The 23,354-nt window shown below is 48.4% G+C and overlaps 1 protein-coding gene across 1 annotated transcript in view; it reads right to left on the bottom strand.

Annotated features, from left to right (window-relative positions):
- The window catches only part of BAZ1A (bromodomain adjacent to zinc finger domain 1A), a 956,777-nt gene that overhangs the window by 680,035 nt on the left and 253,388 nt on the right, over window positions 1-23,354 (bottom strand). The window contains exon 15 of the mRNA XM_069638454.1: window positions 2,147-2,251. Coding sequence (XP_069494555.1) covers window positions 2,147-2,251 — 105 coding nt within the window. The remainder of the gene's footprint in view (window positions 1-2,146; window positions 2,252-23,354) is intronic.

Below are 23,354 nucleotides of genomic sequence, written 5' to 3'. Positions count from 1 at the left end.
GGACCAAACCTGGTTTGGCGCGCAGAGTAAATCTCAAGAAGGACCTTTCCAACAAGAAATGGCGAAAAAAAGACTGGGGCCATTTTGACAAAATGGGCTCCCATGGGTGCTATACTGCAGCTGCAAACGCGGCCCGTGGTAAAAACACAATGGTAGTAAAATGTAGACCACTGCCACCAGACCATTGTTGGTTCCCGGTCTGCAGTTACGCGATCCGGAAGCCAAGGAGAATCATCGGGTCTCGATTTCACGGAGACTGTAGTAAAGACTCTAATTACACTAACGAGAATGAGTATTAGAAGAGATCCCGGAAGCACACACTGTGTGTGCACACCATTTCCTGCATCCCATTAGATGGGTGACAGCAAATGAGGTCACAGACTGAAGGAACCATCTGCATGAACCCTACCAATATTTAGCTCCATCCAATGAGACGGTCCATAAAATCAAGACTATTGAAGATATATGTGCATGTTAATGATCTCCATGCCCTGCAGGATTGATTTCCAGCATCAACACTGACGATTCTTTGGTTAGAGAACTATTCCGCAGAAGACATAATTTTTCCTGTTGTATGAGGAACCCCGAAGAGAGGTTCCTAGATCCTGAAGGTCGGATTAATCAGAGGACCCAGGGTGGTCCAAGATCGACCTAAACATGTAGATCCCAGAGAGAGTGAGTAGAATCCACTCTATGAACACCGAAATGTTTATTTATATACAGGAAACCGTGATATAAATAGGATTGGTGTTTATGTTCTTTTGTGTGAACCGATGTCACACTTTGTCTTTGTTTCTATTGAAAGAACATAGTTGTTTTAGTGTATGAATGGCTGTACGAAAGAAGAGAGGTTGATGTCTAAGAATTTAGGTTGTGGAAATATGGTGTGATTTAAGAACTTAAATATGAGGTGAAATAAATATAAATTATATATTTTTCTATTACAAGAATTGTTTCTATAATTGTGGAAGTATTGCCTCTAGCCTCACATATATCTAGGTCCATTGTTTATTTTCTATATACCTTACCTGGAGGACCTATGATATTTACAGGTACCCTTATATTTACCCCTAACCACTGCCACTAATTGTAGAAAGGGTAACATAAAAATGTTAAATGACAAGGTAGACAAAGGGGATACCAAGTAACCCCTCTATGTAAGATAGTGTGTGCTGGGTCTACAAAGAAAAACAGGTAAGTCAAGTCAATTTCACCTTACTACTCTTGGAAACAGTAGTTATCCAAGAGAAAAGTTATTTAAACCCTGGCAGGTTTGTGTGAGGGTGCTGTGTGTCCCAATGTAAACAGATGATGCCTATGGAGTTTGTCAGACTCCAAAACCAAAATAAACACAGGGTTCCAATCAAATAAAAATACATTAGAGTTGGAAAAAGGTTTCACTCTCTCCAGGATAAAAATGTTAAGTCCTAAAGTCCAGCAAAGTTGCTGGGGGTCTCCAAGGTAGAAGGGAATTAGCATATTTCAAGGAATTCTCCCTAACGCACTACTTTATTGCTCTTGTGGAACTGAATCCTAACTTTAGGATTAATGTTACTATTAGTTGCTGCTTTTTAAAGAATGTGTTAAATATCTGTGCATATATAAATACATATTTACACTATAACTGCGTGCATGCCTGTATTTACTACTTTCATTGTACAGCTCTACAGTTCACATTACCCCTCTTAAGATAAGCCTGGATGCTCAATCACACTACTAACTTGTTTAGTACAGGCCTATATTACAAATTAAAGTCCCACACCAGTTGGATTCTACTAATTCTTACCTAACATGAACTCAGGACCCCAGGCCCTATGGCTCAAAAGCCAGATCTCCTTTAGCACCTAGACCCATGCCCCCCACTAAAAACTGCAACCATTGTACATGGGCAACAGTTTGAGAAATCTACCAGTACAGAATGCCTCCTCATGATCAACGTCAAACCGAAGACCAACTGGGCAACGCTAGTAAGCATCAATTTCCCTCTCCCACACTCATCAACCCAAAATGTGAACTTTTGTGCAACCAATCAGTTGAGGTGGGATTGCTCATATTTGCAAAGTTGGGTCAACCTGCTTTTGATAGGGACCCTTGTGGCATGAGTTAGGGCGATTGATAGCACTGCCCTTCTGAATCTCCTACGTACCCAGCTTCTTGGAAACTTCGGTTCTGAAGTTCTTTCAGCTTCTCCTGTTGATCCTTCATCTTCATTTCCTGTTCTTTTAGCCGGTCTTCTTTCCGTTTACGAATCCTAAAAAAAAAAAAAATAATGGTAGAGTCACAGGTTCCCCAGAGGCGACACTAAAGCGGCAAGTATGGCAGTGAAGGGTCAAAAGATGCCCAACATGATACCCACAACACTACAAATACTAGACGGAAAAAGGTACTGGAGTGTACAAATAGTTCTCCAGCAAAGCTGTGCTTCCCATATTCTTAACATATAGATTAATTCCCACTGCCGGGCTAAACCCCAGAAAGGGTTTCTAAAAAAAAGACCCATCTTTCCAATAAAAACTAAACACAAATAATGTTACTTTGGTGGTCAGATGGACTTCTGCTGAAGCTCTCCTGCCAATACATCTTTTCCTATACTTGCCTTTTTTTCATCTGTAACTCATTTAATAAATGGTTGATTTATTTTTGTATTTACAGGTTTATTGCATTTATATACAAATTAAGTCACAAGACAAATGTTAACCATTATAATAGCGATATACAAAAGAACATGATTAGAACCGAGTGTTACATGGTATTGGCTCACCCATAACGTGTCCATTCCCAGGGGTGCCTCTGGCAGCCAATTCTTGTCATAGGCTCGTGGAAACCAATATTTAGTTTTGCCTTCACCAGGGATGCAAGCCGATTAACCGCATTAGTAGCCCAATGTACCTTCATGGTAGCCATTGGGGTACGAATGGGTTTTTCTAAAGTCATATTCTCTACCATTTTGTTTTAGGGACATACTTTGTTCGGGGAAGCCCTCCGGCAGGACTTAAAATGGCAGTTCTGGCCACATGGAATGAGCCCACGATGGCAGCCTAATTGGTGGATTGGACCAGTTCCTGGCCCTAGTTCTTGAGCAGGTAAGCAGATTTGCTCAACTTTCAAAAATGCAGCAGCTCTAAGCTCAGGAACAGGGTTTCCACCTATATATTCCTTCACCAATCCCACTAGGGGATTTAAAAGAAAAGGTTTCTGTGGCCAGCCAATCAGGTTAGCCAAAAACAAAAAAAACCACCAAACACCCAGGCCCACCCCAACAGGAAGCATAACGGCCTGCCAAAGGCTGTTAAATGCTCTTAACCACTTAAAATGGTGGGTGCCATCTTGGGCACACAAAGAGCCCACATGGGCAGAAGGTCCCATTTTGTGGCATATGTCAAGATTTCCATGAAAAAAAGATGCCCTTAAAACAAAATGACCAAGTGTAGGACTTACAAAATCCTTTAGTGCCCCAATGGCTATCATAAAGGTGCAATGGGCTACCAACACTTATCTGCTTGCACCTCTGGTGAAGCCAAAATGAAATATTAGCTGCCACCAGACTACCCTCAATACCAATGTAGGGGGACATAATCACCCTAAGCAAATAATGGGGTGCCTCTCAGACTGGGTACCATATAGGCAACCCCAGCATGGGATTCTACAATTACACTGACCACAATCCCCATAATGTCGACTTTTTAAAAGGTCATCCCCTTTACACCCCATATATATGTGGAGGCATGGCTATAGTATTTAATAAATGTAGGGGGTAGCTGTGGGGGGGAATCTCCCCCTGCATATATGGGGTGAAGAGGGGGGTCGAAATAAACACTTATTTTAAATAAAGCGTTGTTAGGGAGATCAGTTTTATGTTTAATACCCTCTCCTAGTAAGATACCCATTGCCCGACCCCCCCGCCCAATCACTTCTTGCTAGACTCCTGGACCTTTTTCCATCCCTCCTGAATGAGGGGAGCCTTTGCCCTCCCTCATTCATTCTTATTTGCTCTGACTTTGGGCACTCTGTTCTTTGTGTTTTACCTTATTCTAGGTAGTCTGCTTTCCTCCATACCTCTTTAAAGGCATCTGTGTTGCACGTTACAGCCCGCAGCACCCTATGTGCAGTGTTGCGGGGGGTCCTTTGGGTTCTTTGAAATTCTTTGACTGTCCATAAAAATGACTGATCTTAAGGCTCGAGGGACACTTTGTATCCTTCCTAAAACGTTATGCCATGAGAGATTGGCACACACCACCTTATGTGGAGTGCTAAGGGATACCTAGTATCCCCTTCTCTCTGCTCCACTGACTATTTGGTCACAGTGACAGGCCTATAATTATGGCTGGTGGCAGTGGACGTGTTCTATCAACTATTGTCCAATACAAAGTACAAGGGGGACACCCAATATTACTACCCGAGTAGTAGCTCTACCTTTTATCGGGATTTAAGTATGCTGGATATTAAGAGGTAGTTAGCTAGCATCGACAATTTACAGTCAGCATTTATTAAATTTGTGCTGTAAAAAGTACATGTTACATAGTTTTTTAATAATCAATTTCATAAGAATAAACACATTAAGTTTAAAAAAGCGATGGGCCAATCCCATTCACCATTCACTTAGCATAAGGTAGGTATCCCCACATAGGGTCCCGAGTGTCTGGGTAGGCAAGAAGTGGTGGTAGGAGTCTTCCATCCCCTGTCCTTTGTCTGCCAGGAAGCCCGAATAGGACCAGCGCCCAGAAGGGGTCTGGCTGCCCCGATGAGACAGCCAAATGCCCCTTTCTTTAAAGTGCGTGCTGGACCTGTATAAAAGGTGAGTGTTAGGAAAGAACAGATGTAGTAACACAGACTACACAACACTTGTCTAGTGGTATTAGGTAACCCACCTTTTGGTATAGGTCTATACTCCACAAGTTAGTGGTATTACTACATATTATCCCCACCAAAAATCGCTGTATATATGGTCGTCTGGAATGGCCATAGGCAAACATTTTGGGGGGATAATTTTTGGGAGCGGGGGTTGCAGGGGTGTCCCCCGCTGGTTCCATTCCATAATATCACCGCAAAAATATGGCAATATTTTTGTATGGCGATATTTTTGAGGGGATATTAACACATGGAACCAAGTTGGTAGTGTGATTAAGCAATCAGCCTTATCTCAAGACGGGTAACTGAGCCGTAGAGCTGTGTCAATGAAATTCGCAAATACAAGTAGGCATGAAATTTGCAAAAACAAGTAGACCAGTAAAACTTACACTCACGTTTGTTCGTTATTTAACATCAGTTTTTAAATAAGCATTCTTTAAAAGAGCAAGATATGTAACAATCCGTTAGGAAGAATTCTCAGAAATGTGCTAATTCCCTCTACCTTAGAGACACGCAGCAAGAGAGAAAGAGAGAAAGAGAGAAAGAGAGAGAGAAAGAGAGAGAGAAAGAGAAAGAGAGAGAGAAAGAGAGAGAAAGAGAGAGAAAGAGAAAGAGAGAAAGAGAGAAAGAGAGAAAGAGAGAAAGAGAGAAAGAGAGAAAGAGAGAGAGAGAGAGAGAGAAGAGAGAAAGAGAGAAAGAGAGAAAGAGAGAAAGAGAGAGAGAAAGAGAGAAAGAGAGAAAGAGAGAGAGAAAGAGAGAAAGAGAGAGAAAGAGAAAGAGAAAGAAAAAGAAAGAGCGAGAGAGAAAGAGAAAGAGAGAGAAATAGAAAGAGAGACCCTTTTTCCTCACTTTCTCGTGTATTTAAACGCAATTTTGTACTGTTTCTTGTGGTTGTGGAGTCTGACAAACTCCATAAGCATCATCTTTTACATTGTGTCACACAGCGCCTTCAGTGCAGTGACACAGGGAAGTCATTCTGACTTCCCAAAGTTTAAATACCTTCTCTGGGATAAATTACTGTTTCCCAGAGCAGTAAAGTGAAATTGGCTTTAATTTATTTTTTACTTTCTAGACCCAGCACACACTATCTTACAATAGGGTGGTGCAGGGGTTGCCTAGTATCTCCTTTGTCTAGCTTTTCCTGTAACATTTTTATGGAACCCTTTTTTCACTGAATGGCTGGTGGCAGTGGTTTACTTTTAACTACTGTGGTGTGTATTTACTGAGGGCTGCGTTCGCAGCTGCAGTAAAGCGCCCAAGGATGCCATTTTTGTCAAATAGCCACAGCCTTTTCACCATTTCTTTGTGGAAAGGTCCTTCTTGAGATTTACTCTGCGCGCCAAACCAGGTTTGGCCCCTTTGTTTGCTTTGCCTTTGGCGGGATTCATGAGTGAAGCCCGCCTCTGGCTCCAGGGTGTCTGGGGTAGGCAGGCTGTGAGGGAGGTGCCCGAAACACCCTGTGCTTAGTCTTCTATGAGACCCAAATGCACTCTGTAGTGATTGGCCGGCGGACTGACCGGCAAGGACAGCCACCCTGATGGGTGACTCACAGCTAGGCTGGAATTAATGGGAAAGAACTGAATAAAAAGGCGAGGCATTTGGCTAGGAAGTAAGTAACTTTTAAAACACATTTTCTTTTCTAGGCAGAAGTACCATTCCATTGACGGTCTTTCCCTTATTTGAGCAAGAGTGTTCTCAGTGGCAGAAGGCGGGGGTCAGGACTAGTGACCAACAGGCAGTGTCAGAATAGGTTCTTTAGTAGCAAAAGTCAGTTTCTTAGGAAAACTGGGCAAACAGGTATGTATTTCAATTTAGAGTTAGAAGAGGGTCCAGGTGCTTTGCAGAAGACACCCTAGCAGGATTCTAGCAGTGGGACTGGTTGTACTGGACGAGGCACTTCCCAATCACAGAAACCACATAGCTACACAGAAATCCTAACAGGCTTAAGGTAAGTACATACCCAAGCCAACACAGTACCTCAGCATTGAAGATTTTGCAGCAGGAGAACTTCAGGGTCTGCAACCAAATACTCGGTCAATGTATTCCTTGTCGTGGAGAATGAAAACAAGACGTCAGAAGGGACTTTGCAGCAGGGACCGATGAAGAAGGCTCTTCGCAAGGTTTCCCTCGCGGCTGAATGCGGTTCTGGTGCCTTTTCAAGGAGCACAGAAGACATAAAAATTGCAGTTGAAGTAGTCATTTTAAAGGTCCAGCACTCTGGTGAGGGGACCTTTCGGACTCAATTTGTGTCTCTTGAGATCCACCAGGATGCCCATGAAGTTTCAGCGAGATTCAGAATTCGGAAGACTGTGCACCACACGATGGCTTGAGGTCCCAGGATATTGGGGTATAACAACGCAAGGTTGCAGCAACGTGTGGGATCGCTCAAAAGGCAGGTCTTGAGTCTGGTGGGTCTCACCAAACTCTGGGTCAGTCGTAGTTTTCGGAGACACCAGGTCGATTGGAAGGAAGGGCTGCAGCAGGCTCCGATTGCACAGCAGGCTCTCCGGTCGCTGGAAATAATTCCCGCCGCTTTTCCTTCATCATGTTCGGTTTAAGTTCCAGTGGTCGACATATCTTGAGCAACCAGGTTCACAGTATTTATCAGGAATTACAGCACAACCTCTACATTCTCTCCCTGCATTTTACAAGAATGGGTGGTATGGCTATCCAATCAGGACAGCCAGCTCCCCACTGGCATTTGTCCTCATTCAAGCAAGGCGTAAAACAAAGGGCTGGGGAGTTTTGGACTCTTCCCTCACTTCCTACTCTCACAGACCGACTCGAGCCTGGGCGGGGAGTCCAGTGGACTCCAGCTGAAGACAAAAATCACACAAAGGAATTTCCCGCCCTGGATGCCAGGGGAAGAAACAAGAAACACTAAAATGGCAAAAAAAAGAAGACCGGGCCCTTAGGTCCCTTTACTGCAGCTGTGAACACAGCCCGCGGTAAAGGTGCACCAAATCAATACAAGGTATCTCTGCCACCAGCCATTGAAGGTAAGCTTGTCACTGTAACATCTTTGTTACAGTTTTAGTGTGAAAGGTGATACAGTGCATCTCCCCAGCACGCCACCTAAGGTGAGGTGTGCTGGTTTCACCTAACAAAATGTAAAAGGGATCCAAAGATCCTACTCCACTCAAGGTTAGCACAAGAAAGTTAAAAGGGGAGCCCCTAGGGCAACCCAGCAACAACAGGCACTTACTACCAATAAGTTGTTCAAGATGATAACTTTAAAAAGACACTATGGAGAGTCTTAAAAATGACACCCATGAAAAGAGTTAAAGATTATCTGAGTGTGGAAAAAGGTTCCCACTCACCGAGGTATTAATACAAAATATCCCACTAATAAAGCAAGACGTTCTGGGGTTGAACCAGGAAAGGAAGATTTACTAGTTCTGGGCAAATCTTGCCTAACAGTAGGCACTTTAGAATCCCCCAATGAAAAAGAGGTTAACCCTTTCTCAGCTATACAAGTAAGGAATGCATTACTTTTTGGAGGGACAGATCAACACAAAATCAGAGGGTCAGAAGAGTCTTCACGGAGCCAGGCAAGCCAACATCAATTGAGCAAACAAAGTTTAGGGGAGCTGAGGCACTTCTTGTAGATTGCACAAAAGTCTTGCACAATGTTAAAGAGAGTGCTGTTGTCAAAAGAAATCGCTGTTGGTCCACAAGCTGGGAGGCTTGTGAAGGTCAAAGCTGCAAGCAACTCAAACTGCAAAGGGCAGCCAATGGAAGTCTCCTGTGAGAGCAAGCAAGCTACACAACCAGAGGCAAGTACCCCTAGTTACACAGTACCTCAAGTCTGAAGAAAGGGATCCAGCTGGCTTCTGGGCCTGTTGTAGTCCTGCAGATCCTGTTGTTCCTGGGCATCATTCGTGGGGACAAGAGGGAGGACATCTGGGAACTTCTGCACTACGGTTGGAAGGTCAGCGGCAGCAATGGGCACACTCCAGATCAACGGCACTTAGCGATTTCAGCTACTCGCAAATAGCACCACTGTGGTTCTTAGACCCCTGGTGGAATTTCCTTGCTTCTCCAGCATTGGATCTTTCATGGATTCACATGTTTAGAATATTCCCCGTCGACAGACTGGGAACCCTCGGTACACTTATAAAGCCGTTTCCCATAGGAAAACTTCCGACACTTTTATGTCCCATCTACGTCGTTTCTGGTGCCGCCTACGCATGCCCCACTAGGACGTAGCGGTATAAATGCCCCGCCCCCGCAGCTCCCTTCAGATTTCAACTGTCTCCAAAGTAGTGGGAGCACCTCGTGTAGTCTACTATTTTGTCAAGGTTGTGCTGTTGGAAAAATCACGACCGGCGGAGAAGGAATCATCGAGAAGCCATTCTAAGGAGTCCTCGTCGAAGAAAGCCTTGTCATCCTCATCTTCGACGAAGAAAGACAGAAAGGAAAAGTCGAAATCCTCCTCGGGCGATCACCACAGATCGACCTCGAGTCGAGAAGCAGAGAAGCGTAGGTCAAGTTCGGAAAAGGCGGGAACGCCTCAGGGACCTACACGACCACCACCATTGTCAACGGCAGGGCAGTCATCGACCCCTTCTCTGCCACTGACACAATTGGTCTCAACTATTCTTGGACCGCAGATGGTGACGACGACGGGGCCAGCTTTAGCCTCGTCGGCGGAGATTCTGCAAGAGGCCTGGCGACCAGAAGTATTCGACCCGGTTTTGCCAGAGACCCTACTGCAGCAAGAGGCGGCCTTGTCGGTGTCCTCAGGAGACGAGGATGAGAGAGTAGCTGGCCCTGCAGACCTCGGGTTACAAGGAATTACCAAGCCCCTCTTCTTAATTCGCAGTCACTTGTCGCTGGAGGTTTTATCCACGTTACAGACTTGACACTGGACGAGAGGCTACTTCAAGCAACTCCGGCCAGGTCTGCCATCGACGAACCGGGCCCGTCTCGTCTGCCACTTCCGTCAATCCCCATGGCAGTGCCAGCGGGTGAAGACCTCTCAGCTGCACGCCACGAGGAGGAAGAACTGAAAGATTCAGACTCGTACAGGAGAACCTTATCGGATGTCTCACTTTCCCCCTCCAGGGATCCAACCTGGGAGTCTGAGGTGGAATTGGAAACCCCGAGAAGCCCGGCTCAGCCCTCTCCCCTGAACGAAATTGGGTCATTTCCCGCCATGATGGCCAAAGAGTACCGAATTCGGGTTGGCCCAGGAAGAGGAGAGAAAGGACTGTTTTCTTTTCAACCACATGGGAAAGAGAAGGTTGGTGTTCTCCGTACCCATCCTGGATCTTGTGTGGCAGGAGGGGTTGCAGACCATGCGTCACCCTTTCTCAGAACGGGCAATAAAAGGTCACCTATAGAAAAAATGTAAAGCCCCAGAAGCTATCCCCAAGTGTCTGTCCTGCCAACCAACCCCTGACTCGGTGGTGTCTGCGGCGGCGGCGAGAACGGCTAGAGCCCAGCACAAGTGCACAACCCCCCCGGAAAATGAGGCCAGAAGATAGGATGCCTTTGGCAAAAAAGTGCTGTCGGTAGGAGCAACCACAGTGAAAGCGGCCAACTCTCTGGCTATAGTAGCCAAATACGACAGATGTGGCACCGCCTGGCACCTATGCTGGAGCATCTTCCGGAAGAACATCGCAAGGCAGCGATGTTACTCGTCAGGGAAGGTGAAGAGGCCTCCAATCATGCCATAAACATCACGGAAGACCTCGCAGAATCGGGGTTTAAACAGGTGAATAACTGGGTGGTTCTACGAAGGCAAGAATGGCTAAAATGCACCAACTTTAGACCAGAGGTGCAATACAAGGTGCTGGATATGCCCTTTGAAGGAGACCTGTTCGGCGAGAAGGTGGACCAGGCCCTGAAGGACGACTGACACGGCGCATTCCTTGGGTCCCATCCAGAGTGGTCGAAGTTTCAGGTCTTTTCGTCCCTTTAGGGGAGCATCGGGAAACTCCAGATTCTCAGCATCGAGAGACAGATCCTTCAGTAGGCCGGCGTACCCCTCCCAGGGATACAGACGGGCTTCTCAAGCGGCAAAACGACGCCGGGACTACCAGACCTCCAAGAAGAGAACAGGTTACTACTCGTCGACGAGAGATGAGGAGACCAAGGACCAGCAGTGACAGGCACCAGAACGTTCTGGGAGGCAGAGTATCGTACTGCATCGACGAATGGGAGCAAATAACAACGGATCAATGAGTGTTGGACACAGTAAGGTACGGACATTCCCTGCAATTCAAAAGCAACCCTCCGCACATTCCCGTTGGTCCCGGAGGGAGTCACTCCTGCACATCAACGTTCTGGAACTGAGAGCAGTGCGCTGGGCCTTGAAGTCTTTCCTGCCGCACATCAGAGGGTCCATAGTGAGAATATTGACAGACAGCATGACGGCGATGTTTTACTTAAGGAAGCAAGGGGGCACGCGGTCCAGAACCATTTCCATCGAGGCTCAGAAGGTGTGGCATTGGGCTCTGAAACACGATATATCCATCGTAGCTCATCATCTACCTGGAGTAAGGAACGAGCAAGCGGACTCAATCAGCAGAAAAATGGACCAAATACACGAATGGGAGATAGACAGCGTTCAGTTGTCGAAGGTCTTCGGGAAATGGGGGCAGCCTCCGCCGGATCTCTTCGCAACGAAGAGGAACAAGAAGTGCGAGATGTATGCCAGCAGGTGGCCACAAGAAGGTTCTCGGGGTGGGGGGGGGGGGGGGGGGGAGCGTTCTCCTTCCCGTGGATGGACAAGTTCCTCTACGCCTTCTCCCCGTTCCCCCTTATACGAGAACTCTGCAGTGGATACGCAGGTACAGGTGCCGGGTCATCCTAGTGGCACTGTGTTGGCCGAGGCAGCTGTGGTTTTCCGACCTGCTTCACCTGTCAATAGAACAACCGGTAACGTTCCCGAAGGTTCAGAATCTCCTGTCCCAGGACGAAGGAACAGTGTGGCATCACAACCCAGACAGTCAATCTCACAGCTTGGCTCCTGACTTTTCGGAATTTGGTGCCTTGGGCATTTCGTCAGATTGTTGGAGAATCCTGCAAGCAGCACAGGGCCCTTCCACCAACAAGCCGTATGCATGTAAGTGGAGGAGGTTCTGTACGTGGTGTCAAGGACAGCCGGGAGTGCAACCTCTAAGGGTAACTCCGGAGCAACTTCTACCGTATCTACTACACCTGGTGAAGAGCAGATTATCTTTTTCATCAATAAAGGTACACCTGGCGGCCATCTCTAGGTTCACGAGGAGGAGGCAGTCTCCCTTGTTTAGTGACAGGCTGGTGAAACACTTCATGAGGGGTCTGTTCCGAACATTCCCACCGATTAAACGTTTTCCACCAACGTGGAGTCTTAATGTGGTGCTAGCAGGGTTAATGAAAGCACCCTTTGAACCAATGGCCACATCGTCGATGAATTCTTGTCATGGAAATTGGCTTTTCTAATAGCTATAATATCAGCTGGGCGGCTTTCAGAATTGCACGCATTGGTCCTAGATCCGCCGCACCTAAGGTTCTTTAAGGACAAAGTGGTTCTGTCAACTAATCCTCGTTTCATTCCAAAAGTTCCTACGGCTTATCATAAACACTCGTCCATTGTCCTGCCTACCTTTTTCGAGACACTCATCGGCTGCGGAAAAAGTCCTCCATACCTTAGACGTGAACAGAGCTCTAAAATGTTCTCATCGGACTCAACAATTTTGATCTACGCAGCAACTCTCCATTGCATATGGTCAATCGGCGAGAGGAAAAGAAATTTCAAAACAGGGCCTGGCCCGATGGGTCTCATCGAAGATTGCCTTCTGTCATTCCAAGCGGGAAAACCGCTTCAAGGGCGTCCGAGAGCTCATTCCACAAGGGCAACTTCGTCTTGGACGGCGTTGTGGGCAGGAATCCCACTGGCAGACATTTGCCAGCCGGCAGCATGGTCAGTGCCTCACACGTTTACCCGCCATTACTGCCTCGAACGGCAGCAGTCGGACGATGTACAAATGGGAAGAGCAGCCTTGTGCCGAGATATGTGCATGTACATTTGCGTATTTATACGTAAGCATGGTTCGTTATAGGTATACTTAGGAGGGTGCCGGATTGCATTCACAACTCCCCTTTTCAGGATCACTGCTGTATATTCTATTCTAAACATGTGAATCCATGAAAGATCCAATGCTGGAGAAGGTAATGGTTTCATACCTGTAACTCCATTTCTCCAGCATTGGTATCTTTCATGGATTCACATGTGCCCGCCGGCCTCCCCAGAATGCAATCTACTTGTATAACTAGGTTTTCACCCCATTCTGCTTTGGAAGGGTCGAAATCTGAAGGGAGCCGCGGGGGCGGGGCTTTTATACTGCTACGTCCTAGTGGGGCATGCGTAGGCGGCCCCAAAAACGACGTAGATAGGACACAAAAGTGTCGGAAGTTTTCCTATGGGAAACGGCTTTATAAATGTACCGAGGGTTCCCAGTCTGTCGATGGGGAATATTCTAAGCATGCGAATCCATGAAAGAAACCAATACTGGAGAAATGGAGTTACAGGTAAGAAACCATTCCCTTCTGGGGTCCAGCACTCAGTTGAGGTGGCTCGGGCTTAGTTAGTCCTGATTCGAGGTATTCCAGAGGATCTTCCTGGAGTTAGGCTCCAGCTTAAAGGTGATGCACTCGTCCTGGTGTTCCTGTCCCCTGGCATTCGGTTCCTGCAGCAGCAAAGAATTACAGCAAGCAGAGGGGTTCCAAGCAAGTTTGTCTTGGGGCTGCTTGGTCCCACCAACCCAAGGGAGCGGTCGTCCTTTCCGGGCTTCTCTAGTCGATTAGAAATTCAGAGCTTCAGCACTGCAGCAAGGCTTCACCGGGCAAACCAACCGTCCAGGAGGTTGCAGCAAGCTTCTCTTCCAGTTTCTCCTTCGGTTCCTTCGTCCAGTGGTCGACTCTGCCTTCCTTGCAAAAGACCTCACCTTTTATGCAAGTTTTTGCTTTTCATTCACAGCCTAGCTGTCACTCACAAAGCAGGAAGGAAAGCCAGCCAGCCAATCACCTTTGGGTGCATTCCTGTAACCAAGGAGACTAAGCACAGAGTTTGCGAACTTCCCTCGCTTCCTGCCCTGCAGAACACGCTGGAGCCAGAGGCAGGCTTCACCAGTGAATCCCGCCAAAGACAAAACAAAGGAGCCAAACCTGGTTTGACGCGCAGAGTAAATCTCAAGGACCGCTCCAAACAAGAAATGGTGAAAAAAAGACAAGCAGGGCCATTTTGACTAAATGGGCACATATGGGTGCAATACTGCAGCTGAGGATTCAGCCTGCGGTAAAAACACAAAAAGGTAGGAAAAATAAACCACTGCCACCAGCCATTAATTGTAGAAAGGGTAACAAAAATGTTACATGAGAAGGTAGACAAAGGGGATACTAAGTAACCCCTCCAGCACTCTATGTAAGAGTGTGTGCTGGGTCTACTAAGAGAAAAAGTTAAGTAACTAGTGACTTACCAGTAACTGTTCTCCAGCATGGATTCACATGCTCATGAATATTCCCCATCGTCCCGCTTGTAATCCTCGGTAAAGAAAAAAAATCAGTTTCACTTTCATTTCTGAACCGTCTTTCTCCTAACAACCAATCACTGAGCTCTGGGTCATACTGCCCCCAGCCAATGACTGCCCTCTACCTAAGCCCCTCCTCAGGCAGCCATCTTCAGATTTGGTAGAACGTAAAGTGGCAGTAGGACCAAGAGAAGAGCTGCAGAGGGGTAGGCAGGAGGGTTCGCATGTGAATCCATGCCAGACCCATGCTGAAGAACAACCGTTACAGTTAAGTATCTTGTTCCTTCAACATGAGGTCTGGCATGGATTCACATGCTCATGAATCAAGAATACATAGCAGTACACACATGCACAACCACGGGCGGTGGAAAGGCTCAACATAAGCATCTCTTACCTCCTCACCAGGCTGACCTTCAAGCAAACAGGTTGTGCACCACCGCTTGGCAAACTCTGGACTCCTCCCTGGAATCCCTGTTGACGCAGTACAATTTTGTGAAAGTGTACATCGGCATCCACGTAGCAGCCCTGCAGATGTCTTGCAGGGGCACACCAGACAGGAACGCTGTTGTAGCAGCGTTCGCCCTAGTGGAATGGGCTCGGACGGCCAGGCAGCGGTCGGTTTGCCAACCGGTGACAGTGAGTGATATAGCTGGAGAGCCACCTGCAAGTGGAAGCCCTGGACATGGCCTTCCCATGGTTCACAGGACCAAAGTTCACAAAGAGCCGAGAGGTTTTCCGGAAACTCTTTGTGCGGGCCACATAAAACTTCAGCGCTCTAGCCACATCGAGTGCAAAGTCCTTTCAGCCGGCGACAAAGGCGCCGGAAAATACACAGGTAACACCAAGAGCTTTTTTACCTTAAAGTCTGACGGCACCTTGGGCATGAAGGAGGGGTGCACCACCCTCATCTCGTGGAAAGTCTAGTGAGGTTTACAGGAGAGGGCCTGGATCTAACCCATTCATCGTGCCGGGGTGATGGCCATGTGAAAAGCTGTTTTCCACAACAGAAACTGGAGTGGAACAGAATGCATAGGCTCAAATGGGGATCCCATGAATCTAGTAAGTATAGTAAGTACCATATTGAGCTCCCACACCGGGGCTGGAGCCTTCACTGGCGGGAACTAGCGGAATAGTCGCTTGACAAATTCCTTAACCAACCAGTGCAACCGCAAGGAGGGTTGTCCTGGGGATCTGGTTTAGCGGGAGATCGCCACCAGATGAAACATGGAGGCGTGAGCCAGCCCTGTTTTGGCCAACAGCAAATATGGAAGTACCTGAGGGGAGTGACCCTCGGAGGGTCGATCTTCTGGGAACAGCACCAAATAGCAAATCTCTACAACTTCTGTCCGTAGCATTTCAAAGTAGACGATGCTCGAGACTTAGCGAGAACTTCCTTGCAGTCCGCCAGGAGATCGTAGTCACCGAATTCTAGCGCTGAAGGAGCCAGGCCTTCAGGTTCAGAGACCCTGGATAGTGGTGAAGAATGGCACCTAGCAGATCTGCCTCGGACACACCGCTGCCACAAAGATCATCCGGCACCAGCACTGTGAGTTGACCGATGACTCGAAGCAGCAACAGAGGGAACACATACAGAAAGAGGCCGTCCCAATGCGTCCCCCATACTCCCCTGCTGGGGGAACCTGCTGGCAAAACTCTGGCAATTAGTGTTAATCGCCGTCGCAAACAAGTCAATCTGGGTATTGCCCCATTTGAGGAAAAAAGGTTCTCCACAAGATACTGCTGAAGTTGCCACTCGTGGCAAGAGCGAAGCTCCCGGCACAGAGAGCAGGGACTATGTTCTTGACTCCTGCCAGATGAAACGGGATGAGGAACATACCATGGGCGACTGCCCAGAGCCATAAGTCCTGCGTCTCTTTGGCGAGTTTTGGTATCTGGTGCTCCCGTTTCCTGATGTAAAACATTGTGGTGGTGTTTTCTTTGAAGAACCGCACCACCTTGCCCTTGAGGGATGGCAGGAACGATTTGAGGGCCCAAAACACCACCCATAGATCCAGAAAGTTGACATGCAAGGTCTTCTCCGGTAGCCACAGGCCTCTGGCGTGAAGACTTCCGGTGTGGGCACCCCATCCTTCCAGGGAAGCATCCGTCGTGAACGTCTCTTGGTGTGGTGGAGTGGGGTGGGGTCTGGAAATCTGTGCCTCCGGTCATGTGAGTGCACATACCCCACCACCTCATCGCCCGACAGAACTACTGGTCAAGTGAGATCCTGTCCTGGAAGCTTCCATACACCTGAATCCAATGGACGTCGGGGAACTCCTGCTGTGGGTGCATCTGTAACCTGCAGTTCGAAAGGGGCAAATGCAGGACATCATGCCGAGCAGAGACTTGATGGCCCTAACTGTGGCGATCTTCAGAGCTAGCAGCCGTTGCACCTTGCCCAGTGTTAGGCAAAGTTTGTATGCCGTACCCTCTGGGACCACTACACACAACTAGGACTACAGGTGTAAGCAAAACCAACCTTTGGTGCAAGTCTGTTCCACACAGTTATTGTTAGCGAGCTGAGCAGCCAGGCTTATCTCAAGATGGAATGTGAGCTTGTAAGGGTGTTACATAGAGGTCTACAATGACAAGTATTCAGATAGACACTTTTACTCAAGGTTTCTTGGTAAAAACAATTATTAATTACACAGTCATTTAGAAAGCATTCACTAAAGTAGACAACCAATATCACACAAAAATTATACTACAATGCTGATTACTAAGCAGTTGAACTCTCTTGAAGTCGGAGCAAAATAGCATTGAAGTAGGAGCAAAAAGGCATAAGTTGATAAAACGAATGACAGTTAGGTTTAAGCAATGCAAATAGTTTGAGTACATCAGAGGAGTTGATTCAGTGCAATAGGTAGGCCAAAGTCAAAGGGCTAGTGTCTTGTATAAGTAAAAACGGTTCAGGAATTTAAAACGTAAGAGTCTATACCACAATTCTTTGAAGTAGTTCACAGAAGAAAGGTTTGTATGTCAGGTCACAAGCTGACTAGGCCTGCAAGTTGCCAAAGTTCCATGAATTTTCGCGGTGAGAGGCAAGTTCTCTCGGTCGGGTTTTCACAGTACCTTATATTGAAGAAAAAGATGCAGCTAAAGACTTCTGTTCATGGCAATTCTGGCAGATCTCGCTGTTCTTGAGCCTCAGTCGTGGGGACCAGAGGGAGGACGTCGGCTGACTCCTGCACAGGGACAGATCACAAAGCTGGCAAATTGGCAACTCTTTGATTCCGGTTGCTGTTCTTCAAGCACACAAGCTGGTGACCTTCTCCCTGGTTAATCCTAACTAGCACAGAGAATGGTATCCAGGTGGCTTACGAGTTGATTGGTCCCACCAACTCATCCTTGAATGGGCTTCTCTGTCGAGGTGAACTTTGCGATTCGGACCTGCGGCAGGGCTCCACCGGGCAACCCAATGGTCCAGTAGTTGCAGCAGCCGTCCTCTTCCAGCTCATCTTCAGTTCTTTCGTTCCAATGGTCGACTGCCTTTCAGTCCAAGAGACTCGCCTTTTAAACAGTTTCCTCCCATTCATTCCAGCCTAGCTGCCACTCACCCAGCAGGGTGGCTGCCCTTGCCGGACAGTCAGCCAATCACGCCAGAGTGCATTAGGGTCTCCTAGGAGATTAAGCATAGGGAGTTTTGGCCACTTCCCTTACTTCCTGCCCACCCCAGTCCCTCGGGCGCCAGGAGCGGTCTTCAGTCCTGAAGCCTGCCAAATGCGTAGGAACAAAGGGACCAAACCTAGTTTGGCGGGCAGAGAGAGACACTCTAGAAGGACCTTTCCACAAAGAAATGGCGAAAAAAAGAAGACCGGGACCTGTTTAAACAAAGGGGGCTCAGACTCCATCTTGAAAAACATGGCTCCTGTGATTTTTAGCTACCGGTGTTCAAGGTCGGGAAAAATCATGGTAGTTTGTTGTAAAACCACTGCCACCAGCTATTTCGATAAGCAAGAGTGGTTCCCAGTCAATTGGTCGAAAACATTTGGTCGACAGGACAATTGGTCGATTTTTTTTTTTTACACCCCTTTTTTGGTTTTTTTGGGGGGGGTCCACCCCCCAACCCCCTTTTTTTTCTTTTTTTTTTCCCCACACGAAAACCCACAAAACACATATATATTAAAAAAAAAAAATTCGACCATTTGGCATTCGACCAAATGGTGTCGACCAAATTGCAGTCGACCAGTTTGTTGTCGACCAATTGACCGGACACCAGCAAGAGTAGCATTTGACTGCTACATGAGTTTCTAGACATGAGGGATACTAGGTAACCCCTCCAGCACTCTATTGTGAGATAATGTGCGCTGGGTCTAGGAATTTGAAAAGACTAGTAAAGTCAATTTCACTTTACTTTCTCTGGGAAACAGTTTATCCCAGAGAAGGTATTTAAACCTTGGGACAGCTGTTAAGCTCACCTGGTTCCCACAGGGGCTTTGATCGAACCCGGACAGCAGCGGCCTCCACCAACGTGAAACGTAGGGCAAGATGGCTGTGTGGACGGACCCGCCTAGTCTCGTGTGCTTGACTCGTAGGAATATTCTCCTGTAGATGGAGAAAGGGATTTAGTCCTGTGGATTTGAGTGCAGACCCCTCCCCACTGCTACTGCTCACCCCGCTGGCAACCTCCGATATTCTCACTTAGTGTTCTCACCTTATGTTTTTAATGGATGAGCTCTCCATTCTGCGTGGCTTGGAGGGGCGCGTAGATTCCAGTTACTTCACTAGTTTGGGGTATTGGAGTTCTGGAAGATTATTGACTCCAGAGTTTACCGAGTTTAGAGTTCAATATGTCCAATGCTCACTCTTGTACCCCTTGGTGATTTTGCGGCAACAAATACTGTCTGGAGGTTGCTGGTTGCGTTCAGGTAAGAGTCTGTATTACCCAACACTATCCGGTGAAGTTGCGCAAGTTTAACTTGTCGTTTGGTCCTTCTTTCATAGATGCGGCGTAAGAAGATGCGGCGTATTGAAGGATAATGCCTCCGGTGGCAAATCAGGTAAGCCTTGTGGTAAAATGATTGTCTTTGTAGTCTCTCTAGGCTCACCTCGCTATTCCTTTGTCTTTTTCCCCCCAGGTGTTGAGGATCGTCGAAGAAAATGATGGAGGCAGCGCCGAATTGAAGATGCTGTGGACTGGTGAGAGTGGAGCGGCGCTGCAGCTGCGAAGTGAACCGTGTCGAAGTATGTCCCTTCAGGCTCGGAATGGTGCAAGATCCTGAATCAGGTAAGGAATCAGATTAATGTCCGTAACCTAACCTCTTCTCCTATTTTCCCCTTTCTTCTAGGAGCTCCGGATGCGAGGCGGGCGTGGCAGAAGACTGGATGCAGGTTCGCAGGCACAGTGAGCGTTACGCTGCAGAATAACGCGACGCATGTTGTAGATCGGGCGTGGTTTAAATAGCCTCAAAAGTAGTCCCAGGTAAGAAGTCCCTAGAACCACGCCCGAGTAAAAAAATAGTCCTTGCAGAAAAATAGTCCCTTCCATGTCTCACTTTGGCCTGGATGACTGTGCAGCATGGTCTGCCTGAGGTAAGTGATGACTATGATCTTGGCGCCTTAGGCACCAGGACTGATTCTTACTATGAGCCTGGCGCCTAAGGCACCAGGACTGAACCCAGATAGCCCCTAGCCGGGGCTTCTGAGGTTTTACTAAATGTCTGGATGCTTGCTTCCGGGGCGGATGGTCTTGGTCCAGATTCCCTGGGGTAGGCATCATGACAACAGCCTAGACAGGCTTCCCTGTGTCACTACACTGAGGGTGCTGTGTAAAACACATGAAAAGATGATGCCTATAGAGTGGTCTTAAAACAGCATAATCAAAGAACACAAGAGTAAAACATCAAAATACGAGAGGGTGGGGAAAAAAGGCTCTCACTCTCCAGAAGAAAATCCAGCAAAGCTGCTGGTGGTCTCTAAGGTGAAGGGAATTGGCACATTTATGAGAATTCTCCCTAACATCCAGGATGGCCGCTACCCTCTCTTCCGACGGTGACGCCAGGCATGGCACTGTTGAGCCGGGAGCCCAAGAACAGCGCGTCCTGCGATGGAGTCAAGCAGGACTTTGCTTAATCACTTAGAACCCCAGATCCGTCAGTAGGCGGACAGTCCTTGCCATGTGGTCAACGGCGAGGTCTCTTGTACTGGCCCAGATGAGCCAGTCTAGGTACAGGTAGATGTGGATCCCTTGTAGTCCTAGACAGGCAGATACCAGCGCCAGGAACTTGGTGAAGACTCTGGGCACAGAGTTCAGCCCGAAGGGAAGGGCCTTGAACTGGTAAGGCTTCGCCTGAACGACGAAGCGCAGAAACTTGTGGTGTCCTTTTATGGATGGGGATGTGGAAATATGCATCCTCCAGATCCAAAGACAACAGAGTCTCCCTCCTCCAATTGTTCGAGCACGTGTTGAGTGACCATTCGAAGCTTCTGGGACTTATTTAGTCGTCGCAAATCGAGAATGGGCCTCCAGCACCCAGTCATCTTTCGCACAAGGAAGTACCTTGAATAAACTACAGAGCCCCAGAGCCACTTTGGAACTAGCTCTATCGTCCCTTTCTTTAGCATGGCCCGAACTTCCAGCAGCAGGTGAGATGTGGTTTTCCTACCGGGCCACCGGTGGTATTTGGGGACACTTTCGTTGAAACTCTTCCGTGGGCGAGAGCATCCAGCACCCAACAGTCGATGGAGATGGTCTTCCACACGCGGACCAAGTTAGTCAGCCAGCCTCCCACCGGAGTGCACGGGTGGGGGCCCGACGTCTTGGCTGGTTATTCTTGCTAGGAGGTCGACAGGCCGCCTTGGGGTCCCTGGCGACGACAACGTCCTCAGAAGACCTTGGAGCAGCCCCTGCTGGTTTCTTGGGCCGAGTAGCGGGAGGGTTGGCGGTAAGAAGGAGCGCCTCCTCTCCCGTAACCCTTCGAAGATGGGGGGAGACTTGCCCCCCTCGCACCCCACCCCCCCAGGACCGAAAGGACGGGCGTTGTTGCTGTAGCGTGCCTAGGACACGTGCCGTCTGTTTCCACCTTGATGGCTTGTAGGGATTCATCCACAGCCTTCCCGAAAAGATTGTCTCCGTCAAAGGGCATGTCCAAAACTCTTGTCTGGACCTCCTGTCGAAAGTTGTTGGCCTTGAGCCAGCAACGGCGGCGAAGGCCAACGCCATTGCCCATCTGGCGGAAACCCGCGTTCGCAATGTCCATGGCCACGGTAATGGCGTGGTCAGACGTCACCTCACCTCCTTGTAGAATCTCCAACGCCTCTGACCTCTTATCGTCGGGGAGGAAGTCCAACTGAGGTGCAAGCTTGAACCACAGCTCCTGGTCGTAGTGCGCTACGATAGCGAGGGCATTAGAGGCCTTGATGTTCATCGCTGCAGAGTAGATAATTCGCCGTCCCATCGCATCCAATTTCTTACCCTCATTGTCAGGAGGGGTGGACGCTGCCAAAGACGTAGAGCCCGACGACCATCTTGGCCGCTGCAAAAACCACGGAGTCCGGTGAAGGTTGGGCCTGCAAGCACAGGCGCAGAGTCCGGCACCCTGTACTACTTCTCTAGGTGGTCCCTCTTCGCTGGAGCTGTAGAACAGTTCTTCATGAGCGCCAGCCCTTCATCCCAAATGTCATCCAAGAGCGGAACTGAAAGGATGGTCTTTCTGTTCGCCTTCCGGCACTGGTATAAGAAACCCCCCTTCTCCTCCGGTGCAAGCTGCAAGAGCTCTGATGCTGTGGAGATCATTGCATCGAACGGTCCTATCGTGTCTGGCGGAGAGGATCTGGGCAGAGGCGACGGGAGGTTCCCGAATCTGTCGCCGTCGCTGTGTCTGACTCAGTCTCACCTGTGGGGGTTGGAGTAGAAGGAGGCGACGGGTGGCAATGAGGTAGCAGGTGACTTCCTGGATTGCGGTTTCCCAGTCAGTGGGGCGGTCGGCACCGGTGCCGCTGGAATGAGCAGGCGGCAGCACCCTTTTCTGCATCTCAGATACCAGTGTTTGCAGCGTGGAGAGAATATTCACTGAAAGATCTGTAGGTGGCAGCTGCAGCGTAGGGATAAGCAGCTGAGGCATAGGAGCCGGGCCAGGGCCCCGTTGTCCTGAGGCCCTCCGTCGCCTTCCTAGTCAGTATCAACGTCGTCGCACTCGTTTTAGAGCGTGACGCCGATGTTTTCCTCGTCACCACCGTCTTCCTGGATGGTCTGGAGGTAGAAGAACAAGTTACTTTCTTACCTGGTAACGTTCTTTCGATGGGATGGTCCGACGATGTATTCCATATCTATGACAGGTAATCACCACAGCTGTGCTGCTTCGGAAACTTTTTTCGGCGTCTGCGTCCTGCATCGATGACGTCGATGCGCCGTCGTCGAGGACCTCCTCCGACGTCATCCGATGTGATAAGTAGGACGCACAACGCCTGTAGCCTCAGTTGTAGTTTTTTCCCCCAGAACGTGTGACATTAGTCAACAGCCAGTCAGACACAAATCCTTGCGGAACGTAAGCTGCAATCGCAAAAGAAATTCTGCATCGGGCAAGGCAGGGAGGGAGCGATATGGAATATGTCGTCGGACCATCCCATCAAAAGAACGTTACCAGGTAGGAAAGTAACTTGTTCTTCGAGGGGATTGGGTCCTCCGACGTATTCCATATCTACGACAGACTCCCAAAGCAGTACCAGATCAAGGAGGAGGGAAAGAATTTAGAATCAAAATTTAGAATTGCCAATCAAATAGCAGAGCAAAGGACCGCCTTGCCAAAGGCCAGATCCTGTCCCCGGATGGAATCGAGGGAATAGTGATGTACAAATGTATGTACAGAAGCCCAGGTGGCTGCATCACAGATGTTGCGAATAGGAACACCCCTCTGCAGGGCAGTAGATGCAGCCATACCCCTGGTAGAATGGGCCCGCAAGCCAGCCGGCGGGTCCTTACCCGCCAAGCGGTAACACTCCGAGATGGCCAAAATAATCCAGTGAGACAAAGTCTGTTTCGTCACAGCC

Source organism: Ambystoma mexicanum, chromosome 14, assembly GCF_040938575.1.
Source record: "Ambystoma mexicanum isolate Mex_15411 chromosome 14, UKY_AmexF1_1, whole genome shotgun sequence".
Classification (NCBI taxonomy): domain Eukaryota; kingdom Metazoa; phylum Chordata; class Amphibia; order Caudata; family Ambystomatidae; genus Ambystoma; species Ambystoma mexicanum.
This window is presented reverse-complemented; position numbering and strand designations above follow the sequence as displayed.